The 22,384-nt window shown below is 36.4% G+C and overlaps 1 protein-coding gene across 1 annotated transcript in view; it reads left to right on the plus strand.

Moving 5' to 3' along the window:
• Positions 1-22,384, plus strand: part of b4galnt3b (beta-1,4-N-acetyl-galactosaminyl transferase 3b) — a 216,277-nt gene that overhangs the window by 142,600 nt on the left and 51,293 nt on the right. The window contains exons 6-12 of the mRNA XM_051930747.1: positions 5,833-5,933; positions 8,534-8,601; positions 9,614-9,692; positions 13,160-13,226; positions 14,277-14,417; positions 17,955-18,064; positions 21,916-22,016. Of these exons, the coding sequence (XP_051786707.1) occupies positions 5,833-5,933; positions 8,534-8,601; positions 9,614-9,692; positions 13,160-13,226; positions 14,277-14,417; positions 17,955-18,064; positions 21,916-22,016 (667 nt within the window). The remainder of the gene's footprint in view (positions 1-5,832; positions 5,934-8,533; positions 8,602-9,613; positions 9,693-13,159; positions 13,227-14,276; positions 14,418-17,954; positions 18,065-21,915; positions 22,017-22,384) is intronic.

The following is a 22,384-nucleotide window of genomic DNA, read 5'->3' on the forward strand; positions in this document are numbered from 1 at the left end:
TTCGATAGCAAGGATTTTTCTCTGTCTCTTTGTTTTGCTTCAGTATTCTGGCAGTATCCTTAAAAGGGGTAGGCTCACTTATTACATAAAGTTCACATACAAAAGTCATTACACAACAACATTACCATTCAGATTTTAATACATCAGCATAAAGTATCTTTCCTCTAGCACATGTAATATTTTTAGTATTATCCTCATATGCTATTCACAGATCACAAAGACAAGACCTCTAAGACGCTAATTCATAACATATCACATTTCCAGTTTCCTTTTGTGATCAGACATTAATTACATTTTGAGGAGTTCAAGAATACTTAAAACAAGTACAGTAGTATCCTTATAATCACAAAAATCACACTAAAGCTAATAATTTTATTTTAATGTGTATGGGAGTTGTTGATGTAAGTGTACACCAAGTTAAATTTCTGCACTTTTCTCTACAGCTTACTGTCTTAAGATGTTAAGAGTAGCTACTCAGCTGTGCATACAGTATTTGTCACTATGTGCATTTCTCACAGCACTGTTTTGTCTGCACCCTTTTGTTGGTGTTCTCATGCACAAAATACTTGTTTGCTTTGCTCAGTGGTGTAGTCAACACAGAGTACTTTGATTTTTTTTAACATTTATTTATTTTTTTTTTTATTTAAGCCAGCAGTCCACTCATTCACATTTATTAAATATTTATCTCTAGATTTATAATGTATTTGTATCCTTTGAACTATTTGAACTCGGGAGACAGAGGAGGGGATGCTGGCACACGCATGCTGCAGCCGCTCCTCCCTGTTAACAACACTTTTTGCCTTAATCCTGTACTTTTTTACGCTTGTTTTATTTTCTTTATTGCACGTATAGTTTGTGGATGCAGCTGACTCGAATTGTATGGATTTGGATGAATTTTTACGGACTTTATGGACTTTACCTTGACTGGGAACAACTGAATCTGTGGATCATGGGATGAGACCTACAAACATTTCTTTGTACCTTGGTGATCTACGAGCCTGAAATGATCTGTCTCCTTTATTATAGTTGCTATGCTGGTCTGCTCTCGATTCATTTTATTGTGCTTTATGACTAAGAACTGATCTGATGTTCACACCCACCTGGCTTGTGGCTCTGGGGTGATTGTGCCTGTAATACAGCCACAAACAAGTAATGCTGGGTATGTTGGAACCTCCAAATCCTGCTACCTCCTCCTGCTATGCTTTCTGCTGCATTGCTATCGCCGCTCATCTGCACCACCGCACCCCGTCCGTCTCACCGGCTCCGCTGTGCTGTGCTGCTTCTCCACTGCTATCAGATAAGTATTGCTCAGTATCGTGCTAAAATACTCTCGTGACAAACTCCTTCATATTAAACAGTTTGTCCAGAGCAAATGGTCTGACTGGAATATCCTAAAAGACACTGGTATTTTGCGGCACCCGAAATATGTACATCACGGGTCAGGTCACCGCCACCACCGGGCTACGAATGAAAAGATCACCGGCAGCATTTGCTCAGGAATACGCCGTCCTACTCATGGTCCTGGAAATAGAAGTGTCAGTGTGCCAAATTTACAGTATATGAAAATAAACTCCGGTCACGGCTCTGTGCAAAAAGAAGTCTCATCAACTAATATTGCATTGTTTAATTCGAGATCTCTTAATGGCAAAGCATTGGTGCTGTCAGAATTCATCATTGACACCAAACTTGATATGCTGTGCTTAACGGAGACTTGGCAAAAACCAAATGAATTTACGTCTGTCATGGAGGCGACACCACCTGGTTACACTTTCCTTACAGAGCCTCGTAGCTCAAGACAAGGCGGAGGACTTGCAGTAATTGTCAGAGTGGAGTTAAACATCAGAAGAATCCCAATTGACTGTCCATTGTCTTTCGAGTGTCTGGCTCTTAAACTAATAATGGAATCGGGTCCTGTCTTACTCATTGTTCTTTATCGTCCTCCAAAATACAATGCATCCTTCTTATCTGATCTGACTGAACTATTAACCCACTTAAATTCCTTTTCCCAGAGAGGTTTTCTTCTTGGTGATTTCAACATCCATATTGACATCCCCACATCTAAACTGAGAAATGAATTCCTATCTTTACTGGACTGTTTTGACTTGACACAACATATTGATTTTCCCACCCACTCTGGTGGTCATATATTGGATCTGATCTGTACATCTGGATTATCTGTTGCTAACACTTAGAGCACTGATTTGGGACTCTCTGACCTTCTGTAAACGACAAATTTCTTGCAGAAACCTTAAAAATATCTGTCCCTCTATCCTTTCTGGATCCATTTCTGATCTTTTACTGTCATCACCTATTCCATCAACACTAGATAGTCATGTTGACCACTATAACACGGCCCTTCATTCAGCATTAGATAAAACAGCTCCTTTGAAACATAAGGTTGTTTCCTTTAAGCGTTCATCTCCTTGGTATAATTCAGAATTACAATCTATGAAAGCAGCTGGCTGACGCCTTGAGAGAATGTCATGTAAGTCTGGCCTCACCATGCACATCCAGACCACCAAAGAGCTTACAGAGAAGCACTAACTGCTGCCAAGAACACCCATTATGGTAGAATAATAGAAAGTGGCCATGAGAACCCAAGGGTTTTGTTCTCTGTAGTTAATAAACTACTCGAACCCGCATCTGGCCCAACTACCTCTTCTACTGAAGTCTGTGAGAAATTCCTCCAATTTTTCCGTAACAAAATTAAAGATCTAAATAATTCAACTAACATAAATACATCATCTGTTTATATCTCCCCCTGTTTTCCCACTCCATCCAGCTCTTTCTCTAAGTTCTCACCAATCATATATGCTTTTGTTAATGACCTGCTTTGTAAGATGAGACCGACTACTTGTGTACTGGACCCCATCCTCACCACAACAATTATAAACACATCCCTTGACACTGGCTTTGTGCCGCTCACTTTTAAAATCGCTTCTGTAACCCCAATGTTAAAAAAAAGTCTGGTCTTGATGCTGACAATCTTAACATTTATGGCCTATTTCCCACTTACCTTTTCTGTCAAAAGTTCTTGAGCATGTTGTAGCTTCCCAACTCACCAACTACTTAACTTCTGATCATTTGATGGAACCCTTTCAGTCTGGTTTCAGAGCACAGCACAGCTGTGAAACTGCTCAGTTACGGGTAACCAATGATTTGCTTATGGTAGCAGACTCTGGACAAACCAGCATATTAATTCTGTTAGACCTCAGTGCAGCATTTGACACTGTCAGACATGACATTCTACTGTCCAGAATGGAAAACCTGCTGGGTAAAAAGCCAGTCATACAAGGAGTCATACAAGGAGTTCCACAGGGCTCTGTCCTCGGTCCTCTGCTTTTCTGTATATATTGCTTCCCTTTGGCCATATTATTCATAGCTTTGGACTGGGTTATCATTTTTATGCAGACAATACTCAACTCTATTTCAATGTTAAAATCTCAGTGAAATTAAAACCTGGATGGATCAGAACTCTTTAAAATTAAATTGCAACAAAACTGAACTCCTGCAAATTGGGAGTAAAGTGCAACTTAATAAAATGAGCTCCTTCCCAGTCAACCTTGGCGGTGATCTCATCAGACGTGCCTCTACTGCAAAGAATCTTGGTGTCATTTTTGATTCCTCCCTTTCTTATTCCGCCCACATACAGTAAGTCACATTAAAAAACTTTCTTACTGTCACCTCTGTAACATATCACGTGTTCGCTCCTTCCTCTCCATTTCTAACACTGAGAAACTTGTCCATGCTTTTATCACATCCCACATCGATAACTGCAATTCCCTACTGGCAGGTGCCCCTTCTAATCTTATATCACAGCTCCAGCTTATTCAAAACTCGGCTACAAGAGTCCTTACACGGACCAGCAGCAGCGAGCACATAACACCCATCCTGCTTCGCCTTCACTGGCTCCCTGTGTCTTACAGAATTGAATATAAAATTCTACTAATAACCCACAAAGTCTTAAATGACCTTGCGTCAAACTACATCAGTGACCTTCTCCATCACTATGTGCCTGTCCGCCCACTAAGGTCCTCTGATTCTGGCAATCTTGTTGTGCCCCACACTAATCTACACTCCAAGGGTGACAGGGCCTTCAGCTGTATAGCGCCCAGACTCTGGAATGACCTACCGAAATTAATTAGATCAGCTGACTCCATGAATTCTTTTAAAAAAACCAACTCAAAACTCATCCGTTCAGGAAGGCTTTTAGCTCTACCTGACTTTATTACCCTTCTTTCAGTTTACCTCTATGTCAAGATGCTCATGTAACCTGTGTGTGTGTGCTAGACCGTCAATTATGTTGTCTGTTAGGCTTTTCTCTGAATTTACTGTCTTACTCTTCTTTATTTATCTAGTTTAGTACAATGCTATATACTGTATAGCCTGCCATTCTTTCTTAAACTCTGTTAAGTGCCTTGAGCATGGGAAAGGCGCTATATAAATTAAATGTATTATTATTATTATTAATGTATTATTATGATCCATATTTAATCCCCCTGTGAGATACTTTTATTTTTATTTAGAAAGTAGAAAAATTGCTGAAAGCCGCCCACCCAAACTTTAATTTTTTTTCTGCATCTATACCTGAAGTGATGCCTACAATGGCTTTGGCCCTGGGGTTTGTTTTATATTACTTTTGTATTTTGTTTCCTTTATTTTAATTAGTTTTTCTTTTTCTGTTTTTTCTTTAATTCTTTCATTCTGTTCTTTCATTAATTCCTTTTTGTTAGTTTAATTCCCACACCGTATTCTTGTAATTATGTAATTAATTGTGCCATACCCAGGCTTGGAACCTACTTGGGAGGGGCACAATTCCTTCACAGGGAAGGAATTACTCAGAGAGGACCAATTTACAGTTACCAGACAAAATACACGAAATTAGTAATATGTAAATAATACATTTTATTTATATAGTGCACAGTATGAACAATGTCATCTCTATCTACTATATATTCCATCCATCCATCCATTATCCAACCCGCTATATCCGAACTACAGGGGTCTGCTGGAGCCAATCCCAGCCAACACAGGGCCCAAGGCAGGAAACAAACCCTGGGCAGGGCACCAGCCCACCGTAGCTACTATATATTAACATAGGAAAAAAATAAAATTAACTAAAGTAATAATTGTACATTAAAATAAAAAAAAATATTAATCACTAAAAACTTCTTGAAAAAGATCAATATTCAACCCCCATTTTAATTAGTTGCAAATAGGTCTTCCTCTTCCAGCACTGGATATCAAGGGATTTGGTGGCCTGTGATGAGCTCAGATGCCTTTTTGGACAGATCTGGAGATAAATCTTAATGTCTTTGGCAAAGCAATGAAAAGACACATTGTGCGGACATAAGTTTTTACCTGAGGCTAGCATGTAAAATTGCAAAGGAATTGGACTAAGTACTAACCCTTTCCAAACCCCAGAAGAGACAAAAATGGAGATGATTTATTTTTATCAAAGACAAAGTGTTGTTACCTTTAAGTAAGATAGATGGTGAACGATGCCAGCTCAGTACCAAAGATTCGAACGTCACAAGATGCCATGGTTGACATTGTCAAAGGCAGTGGGTCAGGTCAAGCAGAATAAACAAATTACAAATGTCTGACTCTGCAGTCAAAGGAAAGTCATGTATAACCCTAATTAATGCTGTCTCAATACTGTGGCCAGTTTGAAAATCAGATTGAAAGATTTCAAATAAATTGCTTGAGTTTAGGTTTGTCTGCAGATTTTGGTAAGATTTTTTTATTTAATAAATAGGGATGAGTCACTTTACATACTTTGCATATTTATAACCAAACAGTTTGAGTTTTGCGGTATTTTCTTTGTTGCAGGTATCTTTCAGTTTGCAGTGGCTTCTGATGATAATTCTGAATTTTGGCTGAGTAAAGATACGGACCCTGAACATCTTCAGCTGCTTGCTTCTGTTGGGAAGGTACTGGACTGAAGCTGTCATGCTTGTACTCGAACTGTAACCTATTACAGGCTGTATTTAATATAAGTTTTGATAGACACGGCCAACTATGTTTTAACAGCAGTAAGTTAAAAAGAAAAAATTCAGTCCATTAATCCTCATCTTTCTGCTTGAAAATCCACAATTTTAATTATATTCTTAATAACTACTGCAACCAGTTATCACTTTTTTAGGTTTTAAACAATATCTTCTTGTCTGAAGATCTGATCTCTGTCTAATCTACATACGTACTTTATTGCTGCATTAGATACTGCTAGTCTTATGTAGCATTTTGCTGTTGTGAAGGGCAATAAAAACAATTGTTTCCAATAAGGTTCAGCAAAGAAAAATGATGGTAATGATCTACTGCAAGTTGGCCTGGAAAAATAGATAGTACTTGTCCTCTGGGTGAAAGTTAGTAAAAAAGATCTTTAAATAAATAAGTACATAAATAAATAAATGTGTATGTATATGTATGCATATACAGTATGTATGTATGTATGTATGTATGTGAGTGTATGTGTGTATATCTCTCTATTATATAAAAAAAAAAATCTTGGGTCGAGAAGTGACCGTCTCAGTGACACTTTAACATCTCACGAGACAAGGCAGTGAGACAAAAGGACAGCTGCTCTACAGGCTTTTAAATGTTCGAAGCGCTGTGCGGCATTCAGATCACGCAACACGGCAGCAGCAGCAATCCAACAGCAGATTGAGCACAGAGGAGGTAATAAAAAATTTGTTTCCCCTTTGAGTCACCGTTTTAAGAGAGGGTTTCAGAAGAGCGACCACATCACCTTAACGTGCTTTCAGCATCCCTCTTCACAACGCAAGCATGCTCAGTGGCCGGCACGTTGCCTGTCCCGTTTGGGGGGGGGGGGGGGGGTCAGGGGTTGGTTGACCGAAGCCAGCAGGGGCCAAAGCCCCCTAGTATATATAAATAATAGATATGGTCTAAAAACACACCAGAATGACTAAAAAGGGAGAAGATTTAAGAAGAAAGAAAACTTCTGATTTGGCAGTCAGTTGCAATGAAGCATTATGCAGGTATATTGCTTCTGGTATAAAGAGACCCAGTAATGTTTCTTGACACACTTCTGCTGAATAATTTGTTGGCTAAAAGTCCTCAGTGTAAGTGTCACAGAGAGGATGTGCAGCATTGGTCGTAAAGGCACTCATTTTGTTTTACCTCTTCACTACTACATCCAGGGGTTCCAGAGTGCATCCCATAATTGAGCTTGTCCTTTTTATAGGTTTGTTGATTCAAAGTTCCTCTCTTAAAGTAATGTTACTGGCCCAGCACACCACAGTATAGAGATTGACAGTGGTCCATTATTGAGTTGCAGAAGATATGAAGGATGTCACTTTCCACATTAAAGAACTGCAGTCTCCTAAAGAAAAAAAGCTGCTCTGCCCTTTCTTACATATAGCTCCTCTGTGTTCCAAAACCAATCCAGCCTGTAATTGATTATGGATCCTGATGTACTTGTAGGAGCGCACTGCTTTGACATCCACTCCTTGAATAGTGACTGGACACCAAGGTACTTGGGTGCAACAAAAGTCTTTTCCCTGGTTTTACTGATGTTAAGATGTAGACAATTCTCTTTGCACCACAAAACAAAGTTCTGCATCTGATTCCTCTCCTCTGTCTCATTCCTCTTATCCATACACCCCATAAGTGTAGAGTAGTCTGAGAATTTCTGCAAGTGATATTACCTGGTGTTGTATTTATAATCTGAGGTGTGCAGAGTGAAGAGAAAAGGAGACAAGACTGTCCCTTCTGGTGCTCCAGTGTTCCTCATGTCCATATCAGAAACACAGTCCTGGAGTTTTCCAAATGCTGACACTATATTGCCCATTCTGCTATGCCGGTGAAATCACTTCAAAGATAAAGCTGGCTTGTTTAGAAAATACGTGCTTTCTCTTTTTGATGAAATCCATTCCAAATGCCATCAAATAATATTAGATCAAATAAATATCAATATTGTTAATGCTGCATATTTCAAGGATGACATCTCATTCAATCCAGGACAGAATCCCACTTTGATCCTGATGTTGTTGGTATTGGCACTGGTCCTACAATTTAGATAAGCTGGCTCAAGCAATTCAATTTAAAAAGTCAATTTTTGATTATGTGGAAAGAGTAATAATTTATTTTGCCATTATTTTAGCTTAAAATAGATACTTTATTAATATTGATGGTTCAGTGTGATTCTTCTAGCTTTTTAAAAAGCTTACCATTTACAAGCTTAGAGCAGAAATTTGGCATAGGTGGTAGTTGCATACACAGTGATCGTTTATAGATAAGTTGGGCACAGTCAAAAAAAAATAATATTGTTTAAAATGTAATGAAACATTTTTGAGAGTGTTCCTTCTTATCTCTTTTTAATTTAGTTTTTATTAGGCACAACCATTCCTCAAACATCTACTACTACAGGTCCACTTCAGTACAAACTAAGTACAGTTGCTTATTTATTGCTCACAATCTCATAATCTCTGTCATGAACTGTGGGTGGGTTTCTTGGTTTACATGAAGAGCCATGGATTACCTTTTATTTATTTGTATGTGTTTACTTTTGCAGTCAGGCAAAGAGTGGACTGCTCCTGGGGAATTTGGAAAATATCACAGTCAGGTTTCTCAACCTGTGCAGTAAGTAGACAGGACTTTAAACAGTATTAATTGCCAGTTAGTTGTAATTTATTTTGATAAAGTATACTTATTATTTTCTTTTAAATCAGCCATTTTAATTCTTATTATTATTAGTCCTTTATGTTACTGTGTTTGTTTCCTTTAGTTTTGTGTTGTATTTTAACTGTATTATATTTGCAATAGTGTACTGCTTCCTTGGCTTAAGAGGAAGTGAGTTTCATAATTAAATGAAAAATGAATAGTTCACATTGACTTTAGTTGAGCTCACTGTAACAAGTTAGAACACATGAATCATACTTGTAGCCTTCTGTCATAGATAAAGTATGAACTTCATTTTTTAATAATATTTAAATATTCAGATTTTATATATTGATTATTGCATGAGGTATTTTAACTGGTACATTCATATTCAAATAAGGTTTTATTTAGTGTATTAATACATTTAATGAACTGATTGTACACATGGTTCACTGTAGCATACAGAAGGCAACTTTTTATTTACACATTTGCCATAAGCTGCGTGTTGGATGGATTTTGTTGTGCTTTACTGACAAATGATTTTTTTCTTTCTTTTTATTACGGTGCATATTTAATGTCGTATGACTTACTGTTTTAACAGCTTTGGAAATTCCGTGTGGGCGTAAAACAAACTTCTCCTTGACTTATACTGTACTATTTAATATTTTTGGTTTTAGACATCATCTTTTTTGATTGAAACTATACTATACTAATTTTCCAGCAAAGCACTTACAGTTGAGTTTTCAGTAATACTTCTTATTTATTATTCAGCAGTTTCTGTGACTTATGCTCAAACTGAAGCATTTTTTGACAACCTAAAGACCATGGAATGTATGAATGCATGCTTCATCAAATGCACATATTTTACCTTAGTCTACTTCTGTGTACCTCAGTGTTTTATAATAATTTTACTGAGAAGGGTAAACACTTAAGAAGTGATTCTATGCAACAGAGATGAACAGGTCTGAATTATTGAAAATTTCTGTTTTTGTAGTCTGTCTTCTGACAATCGGTACTATTTTGAAGTGCTTCATAAACAGGATCACAAAGGCACAGACCATGTGGAAGTTGGGGTAAAGACAATTTTTTTTTCCAGCGGAATTACATTTTGTGAACTCATTTATTTATTTGTAATGAAGTAGAAATGGAAGAGATACAAACGTTACTTTTTGTTATTAATTTGTTTGTTTCTAGCAGTTACATTGTGATTTTAATTGTAACCATTTTAAAACAAAGGTGCTATTTATGTAAAGTTCTTTAATCTGCTGCTGCAATGGTTAAAAATCTTGTGTCTAATCATCATTGTTTTGAATCTGTAGATTAAGCGTACACTAAAGAATTTAGTTTTAAATTCTATCATATGGCCACCACATCTTACTGGTAATTGGCTGACTGTTTTTATTGTAGATATCACCTTACATATTTGCACTCCACAATTTAACGTTTTATGAGTCTTCAGTGCACTTTATCAAGTAGTAATACTTTATACATGGTTCAGTAGCTAATACTCTCCCACTTTTAATTTGAAATTTTTAGCTTTTATAAAACTAAACAGGTTAATTACTTTTATATAGTTAACTGTATATCTATTAAACAGTGTTCATTTGTAGCATTTGTTGATTTTAATGAAAGCCGATTGTTTTAGCAGTTAGTGTTTATGCAACATTCTTTATTTGAAAGATAGCCCATTTAAGATTTTTAAATTGAGATGTTTTAGTTTGCCAAAATGCAGATAAGAAACAGGTGTTAAATATTTTAGGTGCACAAAATGTTTTACACTTGAAATATTCTAGAAATCATTATTTCAAATACCTTTCAAATTATGAACACACTTGATCAAACAAATTATGTAATGCAGTCCTTAGTTATACTGTAAAAATAATAAAACGTGATCAACTCTGCAATTTTATTTTTTTTTAAAGTACTGATTAGTTAACAAGTCTGTGCTATCAACATCAGCAAAATAAAATTTTAGCTATTTTACAGTTAGGTCCATAAATATTTGGACAGAGACAACTTTTTTCTAATTTTGGTTCTGTACATTACCACAATGAATTTTAAATGAAACAACTCAGATGCAGTTAAGTGCAGACTTTCAGCTTTAATTCAGTGGGGTGAACAAAACGATTGCATAAAAATGTGAGGCAACTAAAGCATTTTTAACACAATCCCTTCATTTCAGGGGCTCAAAAGTAATTGGACAATTGACTCAAAGGCTATTTCATGGGCAAGTGTGGGCAAGTCCGTTGTTATGTCGTTATCAATTAAGCAGATAAAAGGCCTGGACTTGATTTGAGGTGTGGTGCTTGCATGTGGAAGATTTTGCTATGAACAGACAACATGCGGTCAAAGGAGCTCTCCATGCAGGTGAAAGAAGCCATCCTTAAGCTGTGAAAACAGAAAAAACCCATCCGAGAAATTGCTACAATATTATGAGTGGCAAAATCTACAGTTTGGTACATCCTGAGAAAGAAAGCAAGCACTGGTGAACTCAGCAACGCAAAAAGACCTGGACGTCCACGGAAGACAACAGTGGTGGATGATCGCAGAATCATTTTCATGGTGAAGAGAAACCTCTTCACAACAGCCAACCAAGTGAACAACACTCTCCAGGGTGTAGGCGTATCGATATCCAAGTCTACCATAAAGAGAAGACTCCATGAAAGTAAATACAGAGGGTGCACTGCAAGGTGCAAGCCACTCATAAGCCTCAAGAATAGAAAGGCTAGATTGGACTTTGCTAAAGAACATCTTAAAAAACCAGCACAGTTCTGGAAAAACATTCTTTGGACAGATGAAACCAAGATCAACCTCTACCAGAATGATGGCAAGAAAAAAGTATGGAGAAGGCATGGAACAGCTCATTATCCAAAGCATACCACATCATCTGTAAAACACAGTGGAAGCAGTGTAATGGCTTGGGCGTGCATGGCTGCCAGTGGCACTGGGGCACTAGTGTTTATTGATGATTTGTCACAGGACAGAAGCAGCCGTATGAATTCTGAGGTGTTCAGAGACATACTGTCTGCTTAAATCCAGCTGAATGCAGTCAAATTGATTGGGCGGCGTTTCATGATACAGATGGACAATGACCCAAAACATACAGCCAAAGCAACAAAGGAGTTTATTAAAGCAAAGAAGTGTAAAATTCTTGAATGGCCAAGTCAGTCTCCTGATCTTAACCCAACTGAGCATGCATTTCACTTGTTGAAGACTAAACTTCAGACAGAAAGGCCCACAAACAAACAGCAACTGAAAGCCGCTGCAGTAAAGGCCTGGCAGAGCATTAAAAAGGAGGAAACCCAGCATCTGGTGATGTCCATGAGTTCAAGACTTCAGGCCGTCATTGCCAGCAAAGGGTTTTCAACCAAGTATTAGAAATGAATATTTTATTTCCAGTTATTTAATTCATCCAATTACTTTTGAGCCCCTGAAATGAAGGGATTGTGTTAAAAAAATGCTTTAGTTGCCTCACATTTTTATGCAATCATTTTGCTCACCCCACTGAATTAAAGCTGAAAGTCTGCATTTCAACTGCATCTGAGTTGTTATATTTAAAACTAGTAATTTAGCCCGTTACAATAATGGGCGCTAGAACAGTAGTGCATAAACATTAGTAGGAACAGTCTATATTAAATGGCAAGGGACTTTGACCTCATTCTTTTTGTTGGTCGTATTTTTCTTTCTTTCAGCCTTTCTTTTATTGATGTTTACTTGCTGAGCTGACCGTTCTTCGTGGGCTGCCGCCATGTATTGTGTGTCTTAAATTTTCTGTGACAGTAATACTGTCTTGTACGGCTCTATTCAATAAGGGCGCGCACAAAAAGGCGAGCTTCAAAAGGGCGACCTCAATTGAGCGCGGCGAATAAAGGCGTTTGTAGATAATTTAGTTCAAATGGCTCTGGAATATGTGAAGAGCAACAAAGGTGCAGATCTTTATTTACGCACGCCTTTATTCACTGCGCCCAATTGAGGTCGCCCTTTTGAGGCTCGCCTTTTTGTGCGCGCCCTTATTGAAGGATACCGTCTTGTACGTCCGCTGGCTTGTACGTCCGTAATATACCTTAAATTTTCTCTGGCGGTAATACAGGCATGTGCGTCGGTAATATGCCTTTAATCTCCTCTGACAGTAATACTGGCTTGTATGTGGCTGTAATATGCGTCACTGTATTGTGTACCTTTAATTTCCTCTCACAGTAATACTGGTTTGTATTTCCGTAAAACGCCTCTAACTTTCTCTGACAGTAATATCGCGCATTGCACCGTGCTCCACGCATGCATACTTCATCTGAAGACACCCACACACGGACACCTGGACGCACATAGGGATTTTATATATATATATATAGATTCATTGTGGTAATGTACAGAACCAAAATTAGAAAAAAGTTGTCTCAGTCCAAATATTTATGGACCTAACTGTATACGTATATTCACTTATTTGCTTCAGTTATTCCAAATAAGAGTTTGAGCTTCATGAATATGAGTCATTCTATTTTACTAAATGATAGATTTAATAATTTCTGCTTTTCGTTTTTAGTGGAGACTGAACCAGCCTGGCCTGTTGTTTACTCTAATCGAGCCCCAGTATATTTCCCTGTTTGCAAGTAAGTGGTTTCTAAAGCCATCTGAAATGATCAGATCTGTTGTATACATAATGGATACCTCTGTATAGGCACACTTTTATTTTTTTCATGTACTTAGGAGATCAATATGAAATCTTTATTTCGTAACTGAGCTGGCAGTTGAATAATCTAGATGTTATGACCATATGCTTATTTTCAGTGGCCAAATTCAGTTTTATTTAGAAAAAGCAAGAGTTATTTTCTGACAAGAGGAAATGATAGGAAAAGCATCAATTATCTGATCTTCATTAACAAGCAGAAATGTTCATGTCATTGTAGAGTAATCTTTGACAGTGATTCAGCTTAATTTTGTTCAGTTTATTCTTGCAAAATTGAATGGATTTCCACTAAAGCAGTCAGCTCACTGTACACTTATAAATACTGCTTGAATTAAATAATCCAACATAAATACCAAATAAAATGTTTGTAGTACTAGGGTGTTGTACCGTGTTAGCCATTATGAATGTAGAGAAAAGCCAAGCAAAATGACACCTTTTATTGGCTAACTAAAAAGATGACAATATGCAAGCTTTCGAGGCAACTCAGGCCCCTTCTTCAGGCAAGATGTAATCATCTAGATTATTCAAGCTTGCATATTGTAATGCATAAATTTAATTCTATCTATCTATCTATCTATCTATCTATCTATCTATCTATCTATCTATCTATCTATCTATCTATCTATCTATCTATCTATCTATCTATCTATCTATCTATCTATCTATCTATCTATCTATCTATCTATCTATCTATCTATCTATCTAATTGTAATTTCATTAATTGCAGGTAGCAGTGAAAGTGTGAGCACTTTTTTACTCAAGCCTTCTTAACTATGGCTTGACTTGCTTCAATGTAATCATTATAACTTAAAACCTGAAACTTGAAGTTCAGGACTTGACGCTTACTTGAGACATACACATGTAAGACTTAGTCCCATATACACATGTAAGACTTAGTCCCATCTCTGGCACTGCTTATTGAGTGTGCAAATGAAAATTATTTTGCTATACTGTTACTCTTTTTATTCTGCAGATGAGTCTTTGTTAAAGATGAATGACATCGACCATATACCATTATCGAAGGCCAGCTATCGAATAAACTGCACAAACCCATTAGGCACCAGTCACAGTTCAGAAATGCTCAGGACTGACCCCAGGGATGAATTTTTTACATGTGAGTATCAAAACTATAAAATAAACCTTTTACCATAGCTTTGCTCTCTAACTCCTGTATTGATTTCTTTTGAAACAGATTATTTTACAGAACTTGGTGGCCACGGTAGCATTAGCTGTCAAAGTTGCTAAGCAAAATTGAAAAGATTGACCATTCAGCTGAATGTGTTGTTTCTGTGTAAAATAAGTAAAATTGATTCAGGCAATATTACGGTTGGACACATATCAATGATTGTGGTTTTAAAAACCTGGTGAACACTGTCTGAGCCCTCTAAGGTTCATATGTGTGCAGGCATGTGAAACTTTTTATACTTTAGCAAACAGGATTTTTCAAGAAGCACACAAAGAAGCAAGTCAACAAATCCCCTGCCAAAGACTTAGAGTAAATGGCACAATGACCCATAAACAAATCTTTTGAAATTTGGCATTACAGTAACTTAGTTTGTCTTATGCCCACTGTCTGCACCCATTACTTGGCCAAAGGGTTAAGAAATATGCAGGTGAGTCTGCAAGGGCAGTAGAACTAGACATACTGACAGTACAGCGACTGTGAGGAAACTGGCATGAGTCTGCTGTTAATTGTGGGGAGGCTGCCGAGTCACGTCTACTGGAAAAGTATAAAAGGAACTATACTCGACAAAAAAGGCTTTTTGGGTTGAAAAAGTTAGTAAAGACACCAGGTACAGTGTAACAGTTTACAAAGAAGGTGATTCTGCTGTGGAATCTCCAGAGTTTCTCAAATGCCTACTGAAGGTCAACAGTGAGACCTAAATTAGAAAGAGTGTGGCCAGTCCTGAAGCCAACTGCAAAAGTCAGGATCCCTATCACAAAAGACCTAATAAACTGACTTTTCAAGGGCAATTAACTACTGCCAGAGTCTGTGTGTCAATCCTTCCTCCTCCACACTGGATAGTTTATTTATAATAAATACATACAACCTATGGATGATAAATTGGGCATGCGGGAGTCATCTTCATATTTTTGCAGCATGGAATGATGGCTGAATACATAGGAAGTAGATTATTAATGAATAATATACAGGAATAAACTAAACTTAGTTTCTCTTTGTCTCTGGTTTTAGATGCTGATGCCAATATACTGTAGAGTTTTGATTTGTAGCAAGTTTAATCACCTTCCAATGATATTTTTGCAAATTTAGATGTATATGATGCATTATTTAATAGTTTTAAATAATCGTCACTTTAATATATTTTTCAAGCGTGTTCAATGAAAAACAAAATTGTTCACATATGCATAGATAATTATTTTCATAATAATAAGTAGCATAGGCAGGTTAATGTAACTAAAAGTTTTTCTCACAAAGAAAAAATTGTCCTCATACCAAACTAGTTCTTAGAGGGAATATTGCATCTGACTTCATGTTTTAATGGTAAATTAGTTACAAATACCCCAAAAAGTAATAGTTCACATTATAGAAAACTTTGAACAGGTGTAACTGTAATAACTTGAGATGGAACATAATTTTAAGAATATGAGGACACTCCTCTCAATAGTTCGCTAGTTCCTATTAACTCAACTTTTAAGAAATATATTCAGTTTGAGACTTAAACATTCATAAAGTACTATTATCTATTACACTGGTGGTATCATTTTATGTCTCTTAAGGTGTCAAATTTAACCATCCATTTTTCACCTTTTCTAGTTGAAGAACTCATTTAAAGTAACAGCTGGCTTCCACTCTAGTAATTCTGTTTATAATTGTAAACACTTCTATCTTGTAACATGATTGATCTGTTTATTTAAAATTAATATTCTTTGCTGTGAATTTTTTCTCATAGTTCATATAGTGCAGTTCTGCAATCAGTCTGTTAGCCCTTCTCTGTACTTCTTATATTGCAGAGACCACAACTGCCCACAATATGCCAGATTAGGCCTCACTAGTGTATATGTTATAGTTTCAGAATAAATTGCCTGATCTGAACCGGACATCATACTGTGTAGCACAAAATTAAATCCGCCTTCTTAGTCACTTCTGACCCCTCTCTAGATGTTGACAGTGTCTAATCCACTATCCATCCATTTATACAACCAACTTAATCCTGAGCAGGGTTGTGGTGATGCTCGGGCCTATCCCAGCAAGCACCATACAAAACCAGGAACAACCCCTGGACAGGACACCAGTACATTGCAAAGTGAACATACAGACACACAAACTAGGACAAATTTAACATTGCCAATCCACCTTACCTGCATGTTTTATACTGTGAAAGGAAACTGGAGTACCCAGAGGAAACCCATGTAGACATGGTGAGAACATGCAAACTCCACACAGGGAGTACCAAGGATGTGAACTCTGGCCTACTTATTGCAAGGCAGCAGAGCTGCCACATTGACACCATGCCTTCTACCAATCTAGTAAAACTGCTAAACTCATCTTATCAAGTGTACTTTCATTGTGCATCTGTATGTAATATTTTTACTTTGCATAAAACTTGACATTTGTTTGCAGTAACCTCCACATGGTACATGGCTGTCTATTGTATTCTGCAATGATGTTCATGACTTTAAGGTATCTATCATTGTGTCGGCTAAGATCATTAGCAAATCAAACCAGATTGTTAGTTACTTTAAAAAAAAAAAAAACAATTTTATTCAAGATCATTTAAAAAATTAAAAAGATTGAAGGTCCTGCCAATTATTCCTTGAAGGAAACCATTTTTAACACCGCATAATTCTGAAAATATTTCTCATACCATAAGCCTTTGCTGTCTTTATTTGAGCCCATGTATTATGCATGTATAACACTGTGCCTTGAATTCCAATTTCTTTTAGTGTGATCACTAGCCTGTCATGTGGTACATTTTCAAAAAAAGATGTTTTGAAAATCAAGAGAAATGTGTGCTGTACCATAACCACGACTGACAATCAAAACTTTTTTTTTTTAAATAATGATTTGTTGTGTGCCATTTTCCACAATATTCTGCCTCGAGCATCAAGCCACTCTGCTATTCACCTCTCAGACTTGCTCTCTTTTTTTACTGAGCACCACTAGCACCCTGTCAGTGGAGTCTTTGTTCCAACTCACTTGCCAGCCATGCTTGGTGTATATTGTTTAAATCATTTATTTAATGTGGCATGTGCTTCGGCTTATGCACTTGTTAAGCTAATTGGTCTATAATTACTATAGTTATCCCAGCCATCTTTTTATATAATAGGACAGTGTTTGCTAGATTTATCACTTTGAGAATTTTCCTACATATGCAGAGATTTGTGAAAAATATACTGTAAGGGTTTATAAATCAGCAGTCTTTTTAAGTGTCTTAAACTCGCTGCCCCAATTTTTCCTAATTTAATACTTCTAGGGTGAAATATTAAGTCTTTGCAGTTTTAGAAAGTACATATAAATAATAGTGAAATGTAAAATTTTAAATTTAAGTTATTTTTTATAACTGAATTACTTACGACAAAATTGTCTTTAGTGACATTTCAGAAAAGGAAATGCAGTTAAGGATGCATCTCACTCCCCATCTTTTATAAGGTTTTATAAACATTTTGAATTTTACTTCCCCTTTTTCAGTTCCTTTGATTGAAGAGCAATATTTACATCAGATTTTACCAGACTGCATCTACAACCCAAGCTATGTCATCAAAGATTTTCCTCTTAATCGCTATCAAGGGTTACGTTTTGTAAGTACTATATACATTTTTCTAGCAGTATAATCTTCATAAATGCTCTCAAGTCAATTATTTATTTTGTTTCTGCAAAATGACACTGTGAAAAATGAGTTGTAAAAGGTTTTTTTTTTTTTTTTTTTTACCAACATGTTATATAAGGAATGTCAAATTCAGGATAATCCCAGTGTGTGTGAGAACATGGAGAAATAAATAGATAGATAATTAAAAATACATTTACTTTAATTCATCTTTTGTCTGCCAGGCACCTTGGGTCAATCAAAAAAAAAAGACTACAGTAATCCCTCGCTGTATCGCGCTTCGACTTTCGCGGCTTCACTGTATCGCGGATTTTATATGTAAGCATATTTAAATATATATCGCGGAGTTTTTGCTGGTTCGCGGATTTCTGCGGACAATGGGTCTTTTAATTTCTGGTACATGCTTCCTCAGTTGGTTTGCCCAGTTGATTTCATACAAGGGACGCTATTGGCAGATGGCTGAGAAGCTACCCAACTTACTTTTCTCTCTCTCTCTCTCTTGCTCTGACATTCTCTGCTCCTGACGGAGGGGGTGTGAGCAGGGGGGCTGTTCGCACACCTAGACGATATGGACGCTCGTCTAAAAATGCTGAAAGATTACCTTCACGTTGCTCCCTTCTGTGCAGCTGCTTCGTAAAGCGACATGCGGCACGGTGCTTCGCATACTTGAAAGTTCGAAGGGCACGTATTGATTTTTGATTGTTTGTTTGTTTTTATCTGTCTCTCTCTCTCTCTGGCATTCTCTGCTCCTGATGGAGGGGGTGTGAGCTGCTGCCTTCATTGTAACTGCTTTGTGCCGCGGTGCTTCACATACTTAAAAGCCAAACAGCCCTATTGATTTGTTTGCTTTTCTCTATCTCTCTGACATTCTCTGCTCCTGACGCGCACTCCTATGAAGAGGAAGATATGTTTGCATTCTTTTAATTGTGAGACGGAACTGTCATCTCTGTCTTGTCATGGAGCACAGTTTAAACTTTTGAAAAAGAGACAAATGTTTGTTTGCAGTGTTTGAATAAAGTTCCTGTCTCTCTACAACCTCCTGTGTTTCTGTGCAAATCTGTGACCTAAGCATGACAATATAAAAATAACCATATAAACATATGGTTTCTACTTCACGGATTTTCACCTTTCGTGGGGGGTTCTGGAACGCAACCCCCGCGATCGAGGAGGGATTACTGTACCTGGTTTTATAAAAGCACTTCTCTGGAAGCTCCGAAATGCTTAGAACCTGACATCTTCAGTTTAAGAGTCTTTGACTCTATTTTGATTAGTACAGTATGTCTACGTGTGTCTCTGTTAAATATAATTCAATTATTTACATCAATGGTAGAACTGCTGCTTGTACCATCATCCTGACTTTGCATCACGACTGAGTCGTCTTGAGAGGGTAACTGCTGGGAGAAGGAACAAAAGTACTTGGCTGACTTGCCAAACTGGTTCTCTTTATCAAATGTAGAAATTAGGTTTTTTAGATGTTATAAAATATATTTAGAATTGAGAAAATGTGTTGCTTTGAAAAAGATATACCTATAAATCTCTGATAACATCTGAAACAAGGTCTTTCAGTTAGCTTTCCAGGTGACACATGGAAGTGATCCCTAGACAAAATGCTCTATTCCTCATTTTGTGCAAAACTCAATCCGACATACCACAGAATTGTGCATCACACACATCTGTCATGACTCAGACTTTCCAAGGTCATGATCCAACTTGCAATAGGTATCATCAGATGCATGCTACATAGGAGATCGTGTTTTTTAGTAACACCACCTGCTCAGACCTTGTTTAAATTGTTTAAATACAATCATTCCATTCATTTCACTACTCTGCTGGCACAATGTCTTATTTAGTTTAACTGGAAAAATCCTAACCCACCTACCTTAACACAATGGCAACATTTTACCGATTTTACTATGGAGCAGTTCAAAAGTTCTTTAGAATCTAGCAGACATTTTGTGTTGTACTGAGCTATTGCCAAGCTATTTATGTAAAGGGGATATGGATAGATATGTTACCAAATTGTTATTTAGTCACTCGAATGAAATATATAAAATAATTCAGAAGGGTTATGAATTAAACAAGGAAACTAGGTAGATAAATAAATGTGTACTAATAGACATGACAGTAATGCAAGAATTAATTCTGCATTAACACTCTAAACATAGACAATTGGATAGTCAACTATATATAAGCAAGTAGTTCAGCTCAAAATAGAAATATGGCCACTGTAGACCTCCACAACCACATTTTCATAATTCAAAATTAGTTTATATTGCACTGGCACATTTTTTCATATATATATATATATATATATATATATATATATATATATATATATATAATGTGTGTGCGTGTGTGTATGTATGTATATATATATATATATATATGTATGTATATATATATATATATATATATGTATGTATATATATATATATATATATGTATGTATATATATATATATATGTATGTATATATATATATATATATGTATGTATATATATATATATATATGTATGTATATATATATATATATATATGTATGTATATATATATATATATATATATATATATATATGTATATATATATATATATATATGTATATATATATATATATATGTATATATATATATATATATGTATGTATATATATATATATGTATGTATATATATATATATATATATGTATGTATGGTTTGCGTCTTGGAAATCTGCCATGCAGGCCGTTTTTGCCCAGTCTCTTTCTTATGGTGGAGTCATGAACATTGACCTTAATTGAGGCAAGTGAGGCCTGCAGTTCTTTAGACGTTGTCCTGGGGTCTTTTGTGACCTCTCGGATGAGTCGTCTCTGCGCTCTTGGGGTAATTTTGGTCGGCCGGCCACTCCTGGGAAGGTTCACCACTGTTCCATGTTTTTGCCATTTGTGGATAATGGCTCTCACTGTGGTTCGCTGGAGTCCCAAAGCTTTAGAAATGGCTTTATAACCTTTACCAGACTGCTAGATCTCAATTACTTCTGTTCTCATTTGTTCCTGAATTTCTTTGGATCTTGGCATGATGTCTAGCTTTTGAGGTGCTTTTGGTCTACTTCTCTGTGTCAGGCAGCTCCTATTTAAGTGATTTCTTGATTGAAACAGGTGTGGCAGTAATCAGGCCTGGGGGTGGCTACGGAAATTGAACTCAGGTGTGATACACCACAGTTAGGTTATTTTTTAACAAGGGGGCAATTACTTTTTCACACAGGGCCATGTAGGTTTGGATTTTTTTTCTCCCTAAATAATAAACACCATCATTTAAAAACTGCATTTTGTGTTTACTTGTGTTATATTTGACTAATGGTTAAATGTGTTTGATGATCAGAAACATTTTGTGTGACAAACATGCAAAAGAATAAGAAATCAGGAAGGGGGCAAATAGTTTTTCACACCACTGTATATATATGTATGTATATATATGTATGTATGTATGTGTATATATATATATATATATATATATATGTATGTAGTTTTCTTTTTACCTTTGGGTCAAATTGTGTTGGCAGTGTTACTGTTTTGAGTCTACTGCTAAGAAGTAGCACCATTAAGACTTAAAACTCCTCCGTTTCTTCTAGTAAAATCTTAGTATAGAATATTCTGGAAAATACATCTGAATGTAGTTTTTATTATTATTTTGTTGTTATTAACTGTTTTGTTAAAAGTTATTGGAACACAGGTCCATCACTGTCATCAATTTGATAAGAGGTCTTTATTCTTCCTTTAAAGTGGGTTTTGCACTTTTAGTGCTGTATAGTGTTTTAATTATCTTTTTTTTTCACTCAAATCTTTCCAGGTACATTTGTCCCTCATTTATCCCAATGACTTCACAAGACTTACACACATGGAGTCAGAAAACAGGTGTTTCTATCGTGAGACTCCATATATTCTAAACAGGTACAGTATAAGTCTTTTTCTATTCAGTTCCATAACCTGCTATAAGTATAGATAGACTGACAGCCATCTGAGCCGATAAGCCAGCTTCTCGGCAACAGAGAGGTGTGGAATCTACATAAGTTAAGTAATGTTAAAGTTACATATATTTGGGTGCAATATCAACATAATTGTTTAACTATTTTCAGTTTCTTTCTGTAACAGTATTGTTGGGAGCTGAAAAAAATAGTTTTGACAGAAAACAATATTTAGGTTATTTATTGCACTGTAACATAACCACACCTGAAGTTAGGCCAGCAGGGAGCGCTTATCCTGTGCTGTGTGTGTGGTTCCAATGCCCCAGTGCAGTGACGGGGACACTGTTCTATAAA

Source organism: Erpetoichthys calabaricus, chromosome 1 (assembly GCF_900747795.2).
Source record: "Erpetoichthys calabaricus chromosome 1, fErpCal1.3, whole genome shotgun sequence".
NCBI classification, from domain to species: domain Eukaryota; kingdom Metazoa; phylum Chordata; class Cladistia; order Polypteriformes; family Polypteridae; genus Erpetoichthys; species Erpetoichthys calabaricus.